This window comes from Miniopterus schreibersii (genome assembly GCF_964146895.1).
Source record: "Miniopterus schreibersii genome assembly, chromosome: 8".
Lineage (NCBI taxonomy): Eukaryota > Metazoa > Chordata > Mammalia > Chiroptera > Miniopteridae > Miniopterus > Miniopterus schreibersii.
Window position 1 is genome coordinate 68,065,989 of NC_138109.1, and position 17,820 is coordinate 68,083,808.

The 17,820-nt window shown below is 40.4% G+C and overlaps 1 protein-coding gene across 1 annotated transcript in view; it reads right to left on the minus strand.

The window, feature by feature from the left end:
- Positions 1-17,820, minus strand: part of JARID2 (jumonji and AT-rich interaction domain containing 2) — a 243,027-nt gene that overhangs the window by 96,432 nt on the left and 128,775 nt on the right. The window contains exon 4 of the mRNA XM_081144435.1: positions 783-924. Coding sequence (XP_081000561.1) covers positions 783-924 — 142 coding nt within the window. The remainder of the gene's footprint in view (positions 1-782; positions 925-17,820) is intronic.

The window sequence follows — 17,820 nt, forward strand, 5'->3', positions numbered from 1 at the left end:
TAAGAAAATGTCATTAATCTAGTCACATCCAGGAAAACATCAAGTATGAGAACAGAAAAGGAACAAAATGAATTATAAATTGTAAATGGGGGGGGGGGAACAACACATGAGATATGAACTAAAGCAGATAACTAACAAAGGGTTTTTAAAACACCCAATAAAGCATTATTATATAATGTCACCGCCACTGTTTGACCATGAAACCACAAACTCTTAACTACCACGGCCAACTTCCTTATCCAACTATCTTAAGTTTATTTAAGAACGTCATTTAAAAAAAAAGAAAAACAACTTGATGGTAAATTAAAAGTTTTAAGAACCAGTTCCACAACTACTAACCTGGGGTTAAACACCACATGGATTTTGCTTTCCTGATGAGGGGGGAAAATATTTCAGAAACACCACATTTAATTCTTCAAATTCTTAGAAACATTTCTCTTCAGGAACGGCTAAATACCAATATACTCAAGAACTACTACTGATGAAAATTCGTGAAAATGAACAGTTAAGATAGGAATTACAAATTGATGACTCTGGCCAATTTTTATGGAAGGAAGATGTTTTCTTTGGCCCATATCATTTTTTGTGTACTTATTTTTAGTTATAATTATTAGTGGACAATATTTTGAAACCAGGACATTTAATATAAAAATTCAGAGCTCTGACTCTTCTATGAAAAATCAGTAGGCTAGGCCCATGTTTGTTCCCATGTGGCAAAAAACTGGCACCTAGTTTGCAGTCCCTGGTTTAAGGCACCAATACTTTCAGCCTTGGGTACTAACCTTTTCCTCGACGGCCCTTCTTCAAAATCTGAAGAACTAACATCGTTGCTAGTAGAGGACACTTGGGATGCATCATCCTTCTCATTCTCTGACTGTTCTGATGCTGGTCCTAATCCCTTAGACTGGCCATTACCAAGGAGCCCTACGAGTGAGAAAAGGGGACAAACACTTAAACACATGACATCAGGAAGCAGCACTTTACCACAGTTAACCCTACACAATGGCTCATGATGGAAAGAAAAGAATTGAAAGGCACATATCCCGTTTAAATGGGGGGGGGGGGGGGGTCACACCTCATCTACTTTGAACCCTTTACAGGAGTGAATGCCTAACAAAGAAAAAATTTAATAGTAAAAAATTCAAGAAGAAATTTTTAATTATAATAATATACTGTAGGGTGATTTTTTAAAGTACATAAACATCTTTCAGGGCTGGGGGTGGAAAGGAAGAAAGGCATCTTAAGTATTACCATTTCAAACTAGTTATCCTTCAAGGGCTAAATATTTACTCTAGAAATACTGAAGTCCTTTTTGGAATTGCCTTCGGGAACGAGTACCTGCCACACAATAAAAGTATCATTACTTTATAGTCGTATCTTAGTTATTAACTAGAAATCCTACCACCCAACTTCCTCTTCATAGCAATCCACTGTATTGGGCAGTCACCATATTTGCCTTTGACTGTCTCAAAGGATCAAGACTGTTTATGACTGTGATTATGGCACCATGCAGAAGGAGGAGTCATGGAGGCCCAGGATGTGTAATCACACTGACGAAAGGCACTAGGGAAGGGTTATGCCACATAATACGTAAGTATTTTAACAAGTAGCAAGGACACACTAATGGGTGACAGTTGAATAAAAGCCTGGTGGGTCCACTAGCATTCAGATGACCTAGCATCTACGGTTCTTGATACAACTTAGGTTCTACCCATGGGGAAGCCTGTACCAACACAAGTGTCCACAGCAACTGGCCCCCAATTTCACTGTCTAGTCACCAGCCTCGGGGGCAGCAGAAATGCTAGCACAGCGTCTGTAAAACAGCCATGGTGGTTTGCTTTTAAATGAAGCCAAATGTGCAGGTTGACCCCTTGAATTTTGTTCTTCCAACCCTCCCACCAATTTTGTACACACTTAATTCGCTGTATTCAATCCCTTTTTGGTTGAAAGAGTGGTTCCTATTAGTTGCACTAAACACTATGTAGAATCCAGTATCCTATATATTTGTTAAAATTTTCTGAAAGAACAGAGTACACTGCAACAGAGCCCTGGGACTTGACCTGTTTATTCATGCATTTCCCTAATTATCTATTTTTACATCATTTCAGAGTATTTGTAATAACATGAGGTTGGAAATCTAATACAGTGCAGTAAATACAATCCCATGGCTGTCACTGAGACTTGTGGCTTTGGGAGTCATGAATACAATATGGAAATGAAAATATACACAACTTCCCAAAGAAAGAGAAATGTGGGGAGTCTGCACTATGAGGCAAAAAGGAGACAAAACTGTATGGAAATCTATGAGTCTAAGAGTAGAAACGTAACCAATGTTTCAAAGATTAGAGCTGTGCTATCCATTACAGTGGCCACTACTGAGCATTTGAAACATAGCTAGCATGGATGAGGAAATAAATTTTCATTATTAATGTAAAACAGGGCAACTTGCATTTTATTATTTCACAATAATTAATTCTTAACATATTTGGGATATATTAAGTCAAATATACTAAAATTAATCTTACCTGCTTTTAGATATTTTAATGCAGCTCTAGAAAACTAAAACTGCATATGAGGGTTGAAATTATGCCTCTATGCGTCAGCACTAAATGAGAGCACTTTAGTAATGTCACACTGGGGGTAGGGGGATGCTTGCCTACCCAAACAGTAGGAAGATACATACAGTGGTACCTCAAGTTTTGAATGTACTCTGTTCCGGAGACCATTCAAGTTCTGAAACATTCAAAAACTGAGGGATCAACAGACGACAGCTGGGCCTCAGGATCTTGCCCTCAGTGGAAGCCTTGTGGTGTGTTCGACTTCTGAGGCGTGTTCGAAAACCGAAGCATTTGCTTGCAGGTTTACGGTGTTCATAAACCAAAATGTTTGTCAACAGAGACATTCGAAAACCGAGGTACCACCGTAATACTAAACCGAGTTAGGAAACTGGCCCAGGTACATAATATAACTCATACTTGTAAAAAGAAGACAAGATGGATGAACTGCCACACTTGAAAAGAATGGAAAATTCAAAGTAAAAATTCTGGTTACAGAACCATAGGTAAAATTAATGAGAAAAAAAGCAGATATGCATCTTAAATATGTGCTGAGTTCCAAGTTCTCAATAGTACATAAGCACATAAAAGAGAAGAAAGCAGGAAAGAAAGGAGGGAATATAAATTCATCCACTCATTTTCTTAACGCCTCCCACATGCCAGGGATACAAGAGTACCAAACAAAGTCTAGGTTCCAGTGAGAGGAGACAGATCTACAAACACACATGGATGCACTCATTAGTAGTATGTGCAAAGAAGAAACTTTGCACTTTTAGGGCAAGAAAAAGTGATAGGGGAGGGCAATGAATGTGAACCAATGGAGTCGGCAAGCAAGCTCACAATACCAGCACAAGAGCCGAACTGGAATTTTCAATATTCCTAAAAACAAAATATGAAAACCGGTGGTGACGGTGTCGGTGAAGGAGGAAGAAGAGATTTGCTGTTGTTTGTTTTTTGGGGTTTATTTGGCGAGCCTCAATTTTAATTTTTTTTATTATTGACACTATTGTAGATGTCTCCTTTTCCCTTCCCTTTGCCCCCCCCTCCCCCACCCCCCCAGCCTTTAACACATTGTCTGTGCACATAGGCTATGCATATATGTTCTTTGGTTCATTTCTTCCAGCCCCTTCTACCCATCTCCCCTCGGAGATCTGTCAGGCCCTTCCATGCATCCATGCCTCTGGTCCTATTTTGTGCGTCAGGAAAAAAAGAAAGAGGTGCTGGTTTTGAAAGCATATTTGGATCAAGGAGGAAATAAGAAAGAACTAGAAGTTGCCAGGTGAAGGTGGGGAAGTAATGCTGCTGTACCCTTTGGTACATAACAAGACCTTAAGTATTTGCTGAGTGAGGAAGCAGAGAGTGAGTCAGTGAGTGAGTGATTTAGCAGAGACAAGTTAAGCTATTCAATGACAGCTATACACTTGTCCTTCTAACAAGAATAATCTCAGTAGATTGTAAACAGTAGTAGTGATTCTCAAACTTGAGCATGAATCAGAATCACCTGGAGGGCTTGTTCAAACAGTCCCCTAGGCCTCAACTGTAGTTTATGCTATTCCAACAAATTACCAGATGGTGTTGATGCTGCTTTGGCTGGTCCAGGGACCACCTTTTGAGAATCACTATTGTAGAGGAAAGCAAACCAGTAAGAGACGTAGTTGCCCTAAAACACTATAAAGCTCTGGGCAAGTGTAAATGAAATCCCAGAAAAGCAATTATGATTGCACAAACTATCACCATACAACTCACAGTGAGGCACCCAGTCCCAAAGTTCTGTATGGGCAGTCTTCCACCTTTATCAATAACTTGTGAAGTGAAAGAAGGTGCTTACAAAACATACACAAAGCTATAAGAGTCAGCTAATGACAAATACAAACTTGTAATAAGTAATAGGCTGGGGAAGAGTATTCATATCTTAAGAGGGATAGATGTAAAAAGGCATATAATGTTTCTCCCCTCCAAAAAATCAACTGTCCAAGCATGAATGCAGGGAAGCTGGATGGGGAAATTTTAGATGAAAAATGGGGAATTTTAATGACTGTATATTAGCTCAATGTGAGGCAAACAGATGAGGATGATCTGAAACACTAAGTCAAGACTAAGCTACATTAAAAGGAATAAAAGTAGTGGGTCCACTATTGAGAAGCCTCACCAGACTAATCTCTTCAAAGAGCTCCAAACTTTCCCCTCACCCCAAGGATTAACAATGACCGATTACCTCAACTACAAGAGAGGTAGCTTGTGAACTGACTTTCCAGCGTAGGAAAATGGGGCCCAGGAATAGGAAATTGATTGCCTGTTATGTAAATTGAGGACCTTAGCTTTTCCTAGCCTTTATAAGGGGTGAGACTGATTAGTTCTGCATATGATCGCCTTTTGCAATTCGAGTACTCCCATCTTTGTCAGCACAAAGAAAATTTACATTTATTTTTAGTCTACCTGGTTGGATAAATCTGGGCTTTTTCTTTTGTACACACCTCCACACACACACACTCTTTTTACATCTCCAGTGTGCTGGCTACCCCCTTTCATTTTGAATGTTTTCATCCAAATCGTACTGCCTGCCCAATCCAGAAGAGCCAGGTCAGCAAGATGAGCTATGATGATGCCACAGGGCAGAACACCCATTATTATAACATTAGACAAGCTAATGGGTGCTGCCTTCTCCTTCCCCTAACAAAGCCCTGTCAACAATTTTTTAATTATTTTTAGTCAATGAGAAATTATGAAAAGGCATCCCCCCCTCCTTCAAACACAAACCGATTTTATTTTTCCCGACCCCTCCCCCAGCCTACACAAACCTTTGTTGGGGAGAGGAGGGTAAATAGAAGAAACTGAATGGCCCAAAGAGTCAGTCTCCTCACATTAGCATTTGTTCTCCTCTATTAATATTCAGTAGGTTGAACTTAAATTAAACCACGTCTATTGTCTTTCACAAAAGCAATAAATATGAGCTGAAAATCCAAATCACCGCAGTAAAGGCAGCCTAGGGACTGCCTGCAACCTCAGCTAGTCACCATCAGCTGACAGGAGCAGCATGTCACAGGCCAGAGACCACGCACCCACCGTGGCAGTGCCCGATCTCACAAGCTGAGAACCCCAAGGAAATCAGGTACAACAGAACCTGCCACCAAATTCAGGACGTTTTCATCCCATCTTCCAAATTAACAAGGAATGAAAGGTGGAAGGCATACACTAAAACCGTCTTCTTTCTAAGCCTGGAACAGCAGCAGCAAAGGGGAATAAAAATTCCTGCTCTTGATCTCCCTCTTGCCTTAACATAAAGGGGGTTAGGAAAATTGAAACATAAATGAGGCCAAGGATTCCTTTAATTGAAGAAACTTCAACTAAGCAACTGATGAGAGCCACCGATTTCAGAACACAAATGCCATAGAGAAGGTAATTCTTTAGTAATATCTGTAAAAAGGACTAGAATGTATGTACTGTCCTTATAATTTTGTGATGCTTTAGACACAAAGGCGTTTTACTCCCATTAGCTACATATACGTAACAATATAAAACCCAAGAAAAATCTAATGCCTCTGTTTCACAGGAGCAATGTTTAAGGTAGGGTTAAAGAGAAAAGAAAAACAAGGAGACTTTGAAGCTGTTCCCGAGCTTCCAAAACATCTGGAGCACACCAGACGCATTACCATATTAGGGAGAGTCAATGTATTTGGCTTTGTTGTAGGAGGGATGCACAAAAGGTAATTCTGTATTATAGAGCCAATGCCCGTCTGTCACCCTGTCACTGTGAGACAAGGTATCACATTACATATTAAACAGTCAGGCATCCAAACAGAGCTTTCATTTTCAGCAGCTGTGTGTGCGCGAGAGTGTGTTGGGGGATGGGGTTGGCTGCAGTCCTCTGAGTTGAGAGAAAAATTATAAAAGCAGCCCCCTTGGTTGAAGTAGAACCCTCTCTGAGGTATTCAGAATGCAGAGCTTGCTGCCACTAGTAGTGAAAAAGAAAGCCTATTTTCACTCAAATTTTGAGAGAAAAATTGGTTTGCTTTTTGCATTTGGATGCTAGAGAAAATCTGGTTCAGGCCAGCTTCGCAGGGTCAACAGGAATATGGAGTTTAAACCCAATTGTACACATCTGGGCTAGCAGCTAAGCTTTTCAATGTATCCTAGGTACCAGGAAGGGGTGAGCAGTGCAGAGATGTCAGGGAAGCCAAGCCCAGGCTGGTCCACTGACATCCTCTCTGTATGGAAATGCTGAGAGGGTTGGGGACAAATGACAATCGTGAGGCATGATGTCACAGCCACACTCAAGGTCAGCGAAGCACAAATGAAAGAGGTTTAATACCTCGGCTTATGGAAAATAATTATCGCTTTCCCTCAGGAGAATGGCTCCTGAGCAGACCAGGGCTCCTCTTTGTCTACTCTCAAATAGGCTATGGAGACTTCCCATTCCAACCAAGAAAATGCAGTCCAAAAAGAGCCAGGGGTCAGAGTCCCAAGACACAGGGGCAACATGGGTTTTTGTTAGTTTAACACCGAAAAGGAAGGAAGGAAGGTAGGTAGAATCAATCGATCCCACGGGAGCCCTTCACAGCCACCAGACCTTCATTCCCCACAAAACCTTTTAGGGGATTCTAAACTTCTTTTACATGCTCAGTATTTTGAGAAAAAGTGTTGATAAAAACCTGGCACGGTAACAATTAGTAACATGGAAAAGTTGGGCCACTGGATAAGCAAGAAAATCATCTGACCCTCTCCCTTTTTTTCTATTTCAGAATCAAGCAAATGGTTAATTTTGAGAGTCAAGCAGGAAAAAAGACAGGCAGAACCTGGTAAGCTCAGAAGGCATTCCTCACCTTTAGGCACAAAGGAATGAGGCCAACAGACATGTCACATTTACACACAGGAAGGATGACGGCATCACTGCTATTAGGAAAACAGCCCTATTCTAGCTGTGTAAACCTCAAATGAATGAAGATCATCAAAAGACAAAAGCTCTCTCCTTCGCAAGTCCTTACCAGGAGTCACAAGAGCAGAGAAAACACAGGTCATGGAGAGGAGGTTTGAAAACGACAACCAAAAAGCCACGGCTGAACTTCATTCCATACCAAAAGCACTCAGTGGGAAGGATCCATGATCTCTAGGGAAGATTTCTGGACAAGCCCAGAAGCTACTGAAACTCTAATGATCACAATAGTGAGCAAAACACACTGTGCATTTGGGTGCAGCTCCCTTACTTCTTTGGGGAAAGGGCTCTTCCTCCCTCTACTCTCTCTTCCATTCACTAATTCTTCAGCCTTAACATGATTTTTATAAGAATCAGAAGTATAGTATCTTGAATAATTATTATTATTAAAATATAAACATCCACATTGCTCTACAATGAGAAGTTGTTCTTTTGCAACAATCATCGTAACTCATCTATCCTAGGCCAGAACTCCTCTAGGCCTATACCCATCCCAACACCTTATTAATTTTATACACGCAAACCAGTCAAGTACATGCCTCCCAGGCAACCCAGTTATAACTGTCCATCAAAAGCAGGAATCCTTGGAGTCCTCTAGGACATGCAACTCAAGCTTCCATCAACTAAGTAAAAGGGTCCCACTGTACAGATGGTCCAGCATGGAACACCCCAGAGGTTGAAGACTGCCTTCCACATTCAGAAGAAAAGTGATTAAAGACATTGTTGGGCTGGTGGGAAATGAACTGCAGAACAATGGCAACACTGCAGAGCATGGTAGAGGTAAACAGGGGGCCCTTTGCAAGAAATTCTTAGCTAAACATGTTCCAAGTTTTATGTTCAGATAACCTGACATGCCAAAATCCAATTTTACAAATCATGGAATTAGCACTTCTCAAAGAAGATTTCCATTTACACAGCATGTTCTCAGATAGCTAGTGGTGTTCTCAGAGAGCTAGTGCTAGTTACCTTTAAGTAATGGCAATGTGTGTGTGTGTTTATAATCTTTAAAGCTTCACACCATCCTTGTATTTACCCACACAAATGTAAGTTACTCAAAGAAACCGGCTCTCAAATATTATTAGCAAGTCTCTACAAAGTTAAGCAAAGCTGGCTTTAATAAAAATCAACAAACCCCATCAGGTTACTCGTTTGCATATAGTAGTCTGTGATGATAAATGGGCACAACTCAATACTGTGTCCTGACTGACATCATAATTTGTGGATAAGTAAATAGTCACACCCTTACCCCCAGACCTCTCTGGCTGCCTTGATTCCCTAAGACAATACAAGTGGACCCCACAGAAGTTCTACATTGTTTTGTCTGTAGTATGACTGGGAGGAGCAGGTTTCCCTGTACCTTCATTACCTCACTCATACATAGGCCAATCAACTGCACACCCACTTTTCAGATGAATATGAGAAAGGGTTAAGTAGGTTATTCAAAGTAAAAAAACAAAAATAAAAATCTGCTGACAGCATACAAGTTCAGAGAGGCCTACTGCCTCTCAGAGCACCATTCTTTCCCCTGCTGAAGGAGAATGGAAGCAGAACAGAAAGCAGAGTCCCAAGCATGTGGCCACAGAATCTGTAAAATAAATGGCACCTAAAATTCATTCGTGTTTTTTCTAGTAACACAAACATGGATTAATGCATGAAATATGGGAGAAGAATCGAGAGCACTGGAAGTTTAAAGCTTTAAGGTCTAATGTAAAACCACTTAGTATCTATTTAGATGCCTCAGTTTCCTCCATCTTTCAAGGAAAGAAGACAAGAGGTAGAGAAAGTCTTCAGAGAAATAAAACCATCATGCTGTTTATAAAGAAAACCAAAGCTATGGTGAGAATGAACTAATTAACTTTAAACAAACATCTATTTTTAAATCCTGGGAAATGATCACATACATTGGCAATAAAATCAAAGGACCAGCCATAGCTGGATGGCATTCAGACCCCAGATAGAAATGTCTAAATTCTTACATGTCTGGCTAAAACTGCAGATTTGGCCAAAATGGTCAACAGAGCTAACTGCTTTAAGAGCGACATTAATTCTCTCTTGTAAATTTCCACAGTGCCTTTGCAGGAGCCACCATTGCCCCTAGGGAGGATATCAAAGGTAAAAGAATATTAATATTAAGCAAATCACAACACTTTTTACATACTCATATACATAGCACCTTGTCATCCATAATGGATTTAATCAGGACCCCAGCAGGGAAACCCACAAAAGGCCTATTTCTCCAACAAAAGCCATACCAGCCTGAAACAAATCTAGAGCTATTTGGTTTTTATTTTATTTATAGGAACAGACCTTCTATCCCAGGTTCCTCAAGATAAGCCACCAAAAACTGCACCTGACAGACCCGTGGAGCAGCCATCCTCAGAGCCGGATCATTGCAGAGAGGCAGAGACCGAGAGGAAGGACAGAGGGAGGGAGGGAGGAAGTCAGAGCGCGGAGAGGCAGGCTCCCGAGCACTTGTCAACAATCCTCCCAGTACGTAATAAGCAGGCGGCAGCGCAGATTCCGGCAGTGCAGATTCCGCGCAGCAATAGGACGGCCGCGCACGGGGGAGGGGAGGCGGGGATGCTCGAACCAGAGAGAGGAGGTTATTTATGTGGATGGGAGGGAATCTAACACCCAAGAGGTGGGGTCTGGGCTTTTCCCCCCTCCTCATAAATTAAAATATTTTAAAAACGGAAAAGAATGACTAGCTTTCCATCCTGCAATTTCCCCAACCTGCAATGCAGACAAATCCTTATTTTAGGACTTCTGACATGGGGGTGGGGGTAGGGGCACCTTTGATGGGGGCAGTTCACACTTCCCTATGCCCAGTCTGTCAGATAGCCACCCCCACACATGCACACACTCCACCCCCACAGATGGCAGGGGTCCATGGCACATTTTCAATGGCATCCCTTTTTAATATCATAATCTGTGTCATTCAGCACTTGCCTTTTATTTATTTTTATTTGTTTTTTTGGCTTGGAAACCTGGGCAGCTCTCCAGACAGACTGCAGAAATCTCTTTCCACATGCTCCTCCTCCAGCCCACCTTCCCCCTCCCTCCAATTCCAGTGACCAGGGTGCTTCATTACTTATGTGAGGACCACATGGGCCACAGCTGCCCTCCCCACCCTAACACATGGACACCCCTCCCCCAGGCACATAAATTCATCTAATCTAATAAAATAGAAGCTGTTTTCCCTCATTGTTTCTCGAGGATCTTTCACAAAACAGGCTCTGTGGCCTGGCAGCTGCGAGAAGGGTGAAAAAGGCAAGAATCCAACAAGGCTGGCCAGCTCCCTGGCCTCAGTTAACTGGAGCTTGCATCTCCTTTCATATGTCATAAGCTTTTTGGCTTTTAAAGTCAATTCTTTTGAAGCTTTTAAACTTCAGCTGGCAATTATAATGTCCCAAACACATGCTCTGAACACCACCCCACACTTTCCTCTTTACGCTTTTCCAAAGGGGAAGAGATGGTGCATCACCCTCAAGAACCCACAGGGCATTGAGGCATTAAGAGTTTTCCTCACAGATTCACCCAAAGGGAAATTGGGAAAGAATGCCCATTACCACCACTTTTAATTTGTTGTTGTTATTTAACCAATGAAAAAGCTCCTTCTGGGCTTTACACAGGTTGAGTTATTTAGGCCTCACAAAACCCCTGAAGACAGACACTAGTTTTGTTCAGGATATCTAACAGACAAATGACCAGGGCATATCTACCTGCCTCACTTCTAAACAAAAAAATGCCAGAAGGTAGGTGATAGTCTTCCCTAATCTCTACTTGGTATCCACCACTTTAAAACATCCCCCATTTTACAGGTGAGTAAACTGAGGCATGTGCAGGTATGGTTCTTACACAAGATCACAGAGCCAGTTTCTTGGACGGTCTTAACAAACAGAAGGCCTCAGTGAATCCTGTGGTGTTTGGGGACAAGGACAAGTAACACACTGGAACAACCTCACTAAAGAATTCCCTGCGGAACATACGTGCAATTGGAAAATCCCTCCCCAGTCCTTCCACGCCCAGTGCGAGCCCACGGAACAGGCTCTCATTGCCTTCTCTCCAGGGTAGCACAGTATATTCCTATCATGTTGAACAACTGGTTGGCACGTGTCCCACTGCAGTATAAGTCATACACAGTCAATTAAAGGACATTTAAGGATGACTGTTTGGTTTTTTTCCTCTTCTGTGTTCTGGTGCCTTCACTAATAATCAAAAGCACCCAAAAGAGAGAAGTGGAAGGGAGATATGAGACAGATATTTGAATGTATGGTAATTCTGAGGAAAGGTTAGTAAGAAAGTAGAAACCACAAGACATAAACAACTGGCCAGAAATGAAGCCTGAGGCTGACCTATGGATACTTATCCCCAATCATCTGAGGGAGTACACAGGCCATCAGCAGTGCACTCCCTGACTTCACAGCTGCTTCCTCTTCCCATTAACTACAAAGGTAACAAGGTATTTAAAATGAAAAAGGTAAGACCTAACAGGATGTTGGCCCCAGGCTGCTTTTACTTCCAAAACTATTATCAGCATCTGATTGCTCTCAATATTTCCTAAAATAGATGCTTAGGTAGCTCAGTGTGTCCAACTCTGGTGCTGTTGGGTAAGGAAGGAGAGCTGGAAAACTCTTGCCTATGAAGGTCAGTAGGTTTTGGACTGTTTAGATAAAATGCTGGTTTACCAAAGAGGAAATATATCAACAGTACCAGACAGACTAAAACACTCTCTTAGAGACACACAATAAAACTGAGAGCTAGGTTCAGTATAAGAATAGCACCACAATCCTCACTATTTAAATCCTGAAAAGAGGAGAGGGTATAAAGGGTGAGACTGGCAAGCACTATTTCTTTGTTCCAAGTTAACATGATTGACAGTACCACCAGCTAAGCTTCAACAGTCAAAGATCAGAGCAAGTCCCAATTCTTAAATGAAGACTTCTCAAATATTATCAACTTCAGTCTCCCCCATTTTAGTTTTTAATAAAAAAGAATATCCGCCAGCCCCCAGTCAAACCCAATTACTAAAACATTACCTATGTGCTTCCGCCCTTCCTATTTAATTATTTTTAAGGTACAGCACAAATATGTATGCCTAAATAGTATACTGTTTCACTGTGCTTGATTATGAACTTTACAAAAAGAGTATCACACTGTGTTTAGTCCCAGGGAACTTGTTTTTTTCCCAGCTCAACATGAGGTTACTAAGACCCATCCATGATTTTGCTTACACTTTGCCCATTCATTTTCACTATTATTTATCATACTCCATTTTATGAATATTCCACAATTTATTCTGATTCTGTTTTAAAGTGTTGCCAGTCTGTTGCTATCACAAACCATACTGCAAACATTCTTCTGCTTGTCCTCTGGAAAGCAGGCACTAGACTTACTCTGGGATACATACCTATGGGTGGAATTATTGGAAATTATTGAATATGCAAATATTCAAATTTACAAGTTAACGGCAAATCAATTTCCAAAGCAGGTGTCAATTTTTCCTTGTGCACCAGCAATGTATCACGGTAATCTCTAAATATAAAGACCTCCTATTACTCAAGACTCCAGAGAACAAGGCACTCCAATTGCTACTTCAGAACAGAACAGATTCAGAAAGGATCTCCTTATCCTAAGAAATGCAGTGCTGCCAGCCAGGTATATGGCCGCCATCCCACCTAATTATCACCTAAACACCAGGACATCTGAAGACATATTTTGCTCGTGAGAACTTCAGAATCAAGGACCTACCTATGTGCATAACTATTTCATTACCTCTGAGCTGGGCAAACTCCAGCAGCCCACTGGCTGCACTTCTCATTTTAAAAATATATGACTGCCTGGCCAGGGCTTTGCTCAGTGGTTGAGGACAGACCTGTAATCCAGGAGATCGAGGTTCAATTTCCGGTCAGGGCACATGCCCGGGTTGTGGGCTCGATTCCGGGGGGAAGGGGGGGGCAGCCGGCGCGTGATGGAGGCAGCCGATCAATGACTCTCTCATCACAGATGTTTCTCTCTCTCTCTCTCCCCCCCCTCTCTGAAATCAATAGGGTGTGTGGGGGGGGGGGTGTGTGTGTGTGTGTGTGTGTGTGTGTGTGAGAGAGAGAGAGAGAGAGAGAGAGAGAGAGAGAGAGAGACAGAGACAGACACACACACACTGGAGCAAACCCCAATCTAGGACTAAAATAAAATGTGAGAGAGCAATTCATTTGCATGTCTTAATCAAATCTGGATATCTAATAGTACCCTGTGTTGATTAATTAAAGAACCTGCTGCATCAGAGGCATTAAGACCTTGTTTAATTCATGTATCAAATCAAGGAAGTCAGTGCATACTAAGAGCTAGGACCCATCTCATAAATGAAAGACAGGCCTTACAGAGTTAGGACAAGTCACGAAACATTTCTTATCATTCATGATCTGCCTTCAAAAGTTCCAATTTCCTGCTACCAATACAAGTTACTGTGTACAAAGGTGGGACCTTAGCATCTGGGTTGTATGCAACTCATAACAATTTCCCCAAAACATGATTATAAAGGAAGGGCAAGGGTACAGTGGATTGCCCTGTGTGGGAGAAGGGCATAGCGTTTTAGAGTCTGAGAATTCCATACAGGAAATAGGAAAATTTTAATGATCACGAACTGCATTAGTCATGTTTTCACAAACATGTTATTTGGGCTGAATTACATAGTATTGATCACATCACCTAGGTCTGCTAATATCTGACTTTCAAAAATATTATTGAAGTATGGGTACTTTACAGCAGCCGTCATAATACCAATAAACATTACTTGTTAGAATATTTAAATGAAAGTTAATACACTGGCAATATACCAAGCAGAATTAGGTACACATGGAGTCTGGCTTGGACTCTTTCCAATAGGACTTGGTAATTCCTGAAGCACCAACAGCGCTCAACTAACTGTATAATTCATGTGGCTGGCTCTACAGCCAACTTGACTTGATGGCCACACTGTACAATTATAAAATAATACCAATAATTACAAGAACACAGTAGGGAGATCTGAGCTGGGTGACTGTATATTAACTGGTGAAACAAACTTGGTTTAGTCACTAATATCAATGAAATGGCACTATAATTAAACCAGGAAATTCAAATTAAGAAGCTATCAGAAATGACAATGTTCCATTCAATTTTTAATTTAAAAAAACAACCTGGTTTATTTGGTAAGCATCTAACACTAGGAACCTTAGTGGTTCACAGCACACACAGCACAGACAAGGTTGCCTGCTTCTAATCCTAGTTTTACTCATCAACTGTATAACTTTAAAGAGAATCACCAAAAGAGCTCTATACCTCAGTTTCCTCATCTAATAAATGAACATACGAACAGTCATGGTTGGTTTAATTAAGGCCAATCATATATGTAAAAGGATACATATATAACTGTTACCTATAGAGTATATCATAATAAACTTTGGCACTAATGAATTACTCAGAATTTTTGTTAAATATATGCTTTTAATTATTTGGTTATAAAAAGAACCATAAAACATATTTTAGCTGTTAATATATTTTTAAATGACTCAGATAATAAACTTGAATGGTAAACACAGAAATGATGCCAAGTTAAAAAGGATTATCAACACTGAGATTATTCTGAAAACATGAGCTACAATAGCATAAAATAAAATTCAACTAAAATCTCAACAGTCATTTTACCTACTGAATAATAATAAATAATGGAAAACTATGTTTGAAAAGGACTGAAATGAAGCGCTGGCTCAGGTCACTACTGCTGACCACCTTTTCAAACCTCTGATTCTGACAAAACCTACACTCCATAAACTACTAGCATGGTAATAAACTGATAAAATATTTCTAGAGAGCTACTTGGCAGTGTGTGCCAACAATTTTTTAAAGTTTGGAATTCAGCATTTCACTTCTATAAAGTAATACCAAGAAATTAATCAGAGAAACAGGTTTATGAGCAAGGATTTCAACAGTTTAATTATTGTGTTGCTTCTTTTACTGGTTTAAATCCTGTGTCTATTTAAAAAAAAAGTTCCATCCGGTTTGGCTCAGTGGTTAGAGCTTCAACTGGTGGATTGAAGGGTCCTGGGTTTGATTCCAGGACACATACCGTGGTTGCAGGCTCAATCCCTGGCCCTGATCCAGGCATGTGCACGAGGCAACCAATTGATGTCTCTCTCTCACATCCATGTTTCCCTCTCTCTTCAACTCTCTCTGAAAAGCAATGGAAAAAATATCCTTGGGGTGAGATGATTTTTTTTTTTTGAAATTCTTCTGCTTTAGCTTCCTGAGCCACGCAATAGACTGGCTACAGTGCTTTGGTTTTCAAATCTGACAACATCCCATGACAGACAGTTCATAAAGACGTTGGGGTAGTTGGCTTGGGTTCTGCATATATGGCGAATGACACATTCTCTTTATTACTTGAACTCTCAAACCTCAGTGCCTTTGCATATGCTGTTCCCTCTTTTAGACTATTTCCTCCTCTCTGTCTGCCTAGAAAGTTCCTGCTTCTCATTCTGGTGAGACTTCAGTGACACCCACCACCTGCTCTGCAGGTGCTACTTCAATGCAGTATCCACAAGCAAACTTTGATATGTCATGTTCCAGAACCAAGAGGATTTAGTCTGGCTCATCATAATGACCCTCAAAACCTAGTCCGTACCTAAAGAAAATAGTTGAGGCCTAATAAAGGCTGTTGAAAGAGTAAGCTGCTGCTTAAGGCCATTTCAGGCCTTCATAAGCCTGAAGCATCCTCCCTCAAAGGCCCCAGTCTCTAACTCACCAAGCATTCCAAAGGTGCCCTTTTTCTTCCTGGAGAGAAAAATGGTTCTAAGAATTATCTCTGTGATTTAAAGTATTTGGCTGAGAACAACCCCTGTAATTTGTAATAAACTGATTTCTTGAAATTCAGTGATCAAAATGAGAAATTCTTGGGAAATAGCCTTCAAATTTTCAGGTGAAATAAAATTATAATGTTCATAAACCTAACACTCAATAACCTTCACATTATGTTTTCTAGACACTTAACCCCCTCAATTTTAAAGTCTTCTTTGTTTTAGAGCCAATGATTTCTTTGTCTGTAAAGCTGTCCTGTATCTTCCTCAAAGTATTTAACCTTTATATCCTGCTTAAACTCATTTTGTTACTAATATGTTTAAATGAAAGACAAAATTCACTATAATCCTCCTACTTCTTTTATGAAGTTACATCAGTCACTTAATTTTGTGTGTATTCTCCGCAGTATTTCTTAAAAGTCTCATTTACCACACTGAGATTAATGCTAAATATGAAACTCAATTTGTTAAAATTATATGCATATGATTTTTTTTTTTAATCACATTTTCGAAAACTTCCTAACTTGAGGAAAAACTCAATGTTTTAAATGGCAGGGATTCCACTGCATAAAATAATTAAATTGGGTTTAAAAAATATAAGAGTACAGAAAGCAGACGAGAGGAAATAAACTAGTAATTAAAAAAAAAAAGAATATTCTCTCTAGTTACAATCTTCATAATTTTCTGAAATTCCTAAATTATTCACTAGTAAATAAATTACTTTAAAAAGACAGTAAAGAAATAAAACAAAAACCAAAAAACACTGCTTATGTGGAGTTAACAAAATACCTGGATATAAAGTGAGAAGAGCAGACAAAGACAATTTTGAAACCAGCAATACATTGCTATACTGAAGTCAAGGATAATATAACTATCGTGACATTAATACCATGAGCAAAATTACTTCTGAAATTGTCCAAAACACTGAAAGGCATCTGAGTAAAAGATTAATATTTTTTTCACTTTGTTAGCATTATCTCCATAACATACCATGCGGGTAGTTAAAAGACAATGTTTCTGAAATTAAGTACACTAGCTATCCAGAAACACCTGCGAAAAACAACAAAAAAATATAGAGCATGAGGATAAAAGAGAAGAATTTCACCATTACGCTCATCCTGACTCTAGAACGGCACTGTCTAAAATTCGGTAGCCACTAGTCACACGTGACTTTTTCAATTAACTAAAACTAAAAGGACCAGCTAGGCATCAAGGAGTCATGAGTTACTAGTGGCATCCATAAAAGACAACACAGATGTAGAACAGTTCCATCACTGCAGCAAAGTCCACTGGATAGCGCTGATCCATAGACTTTTACTCAATTAATCTCAAGACCTGTCACCAAATCTGCAGGCAGCAGCATCTCTCTTGTCCTCTGCTAGGAGCTTAGACCCTACAGGGCAAGTCAGACAGACGGTGACTTCTTTTCAGGAGGCACAGTAAAAAGGAGAGGAGGGGCAATCGGAGCAGAAGCTGGCAAATCCCCCTTCAATTCAGCAGCAGA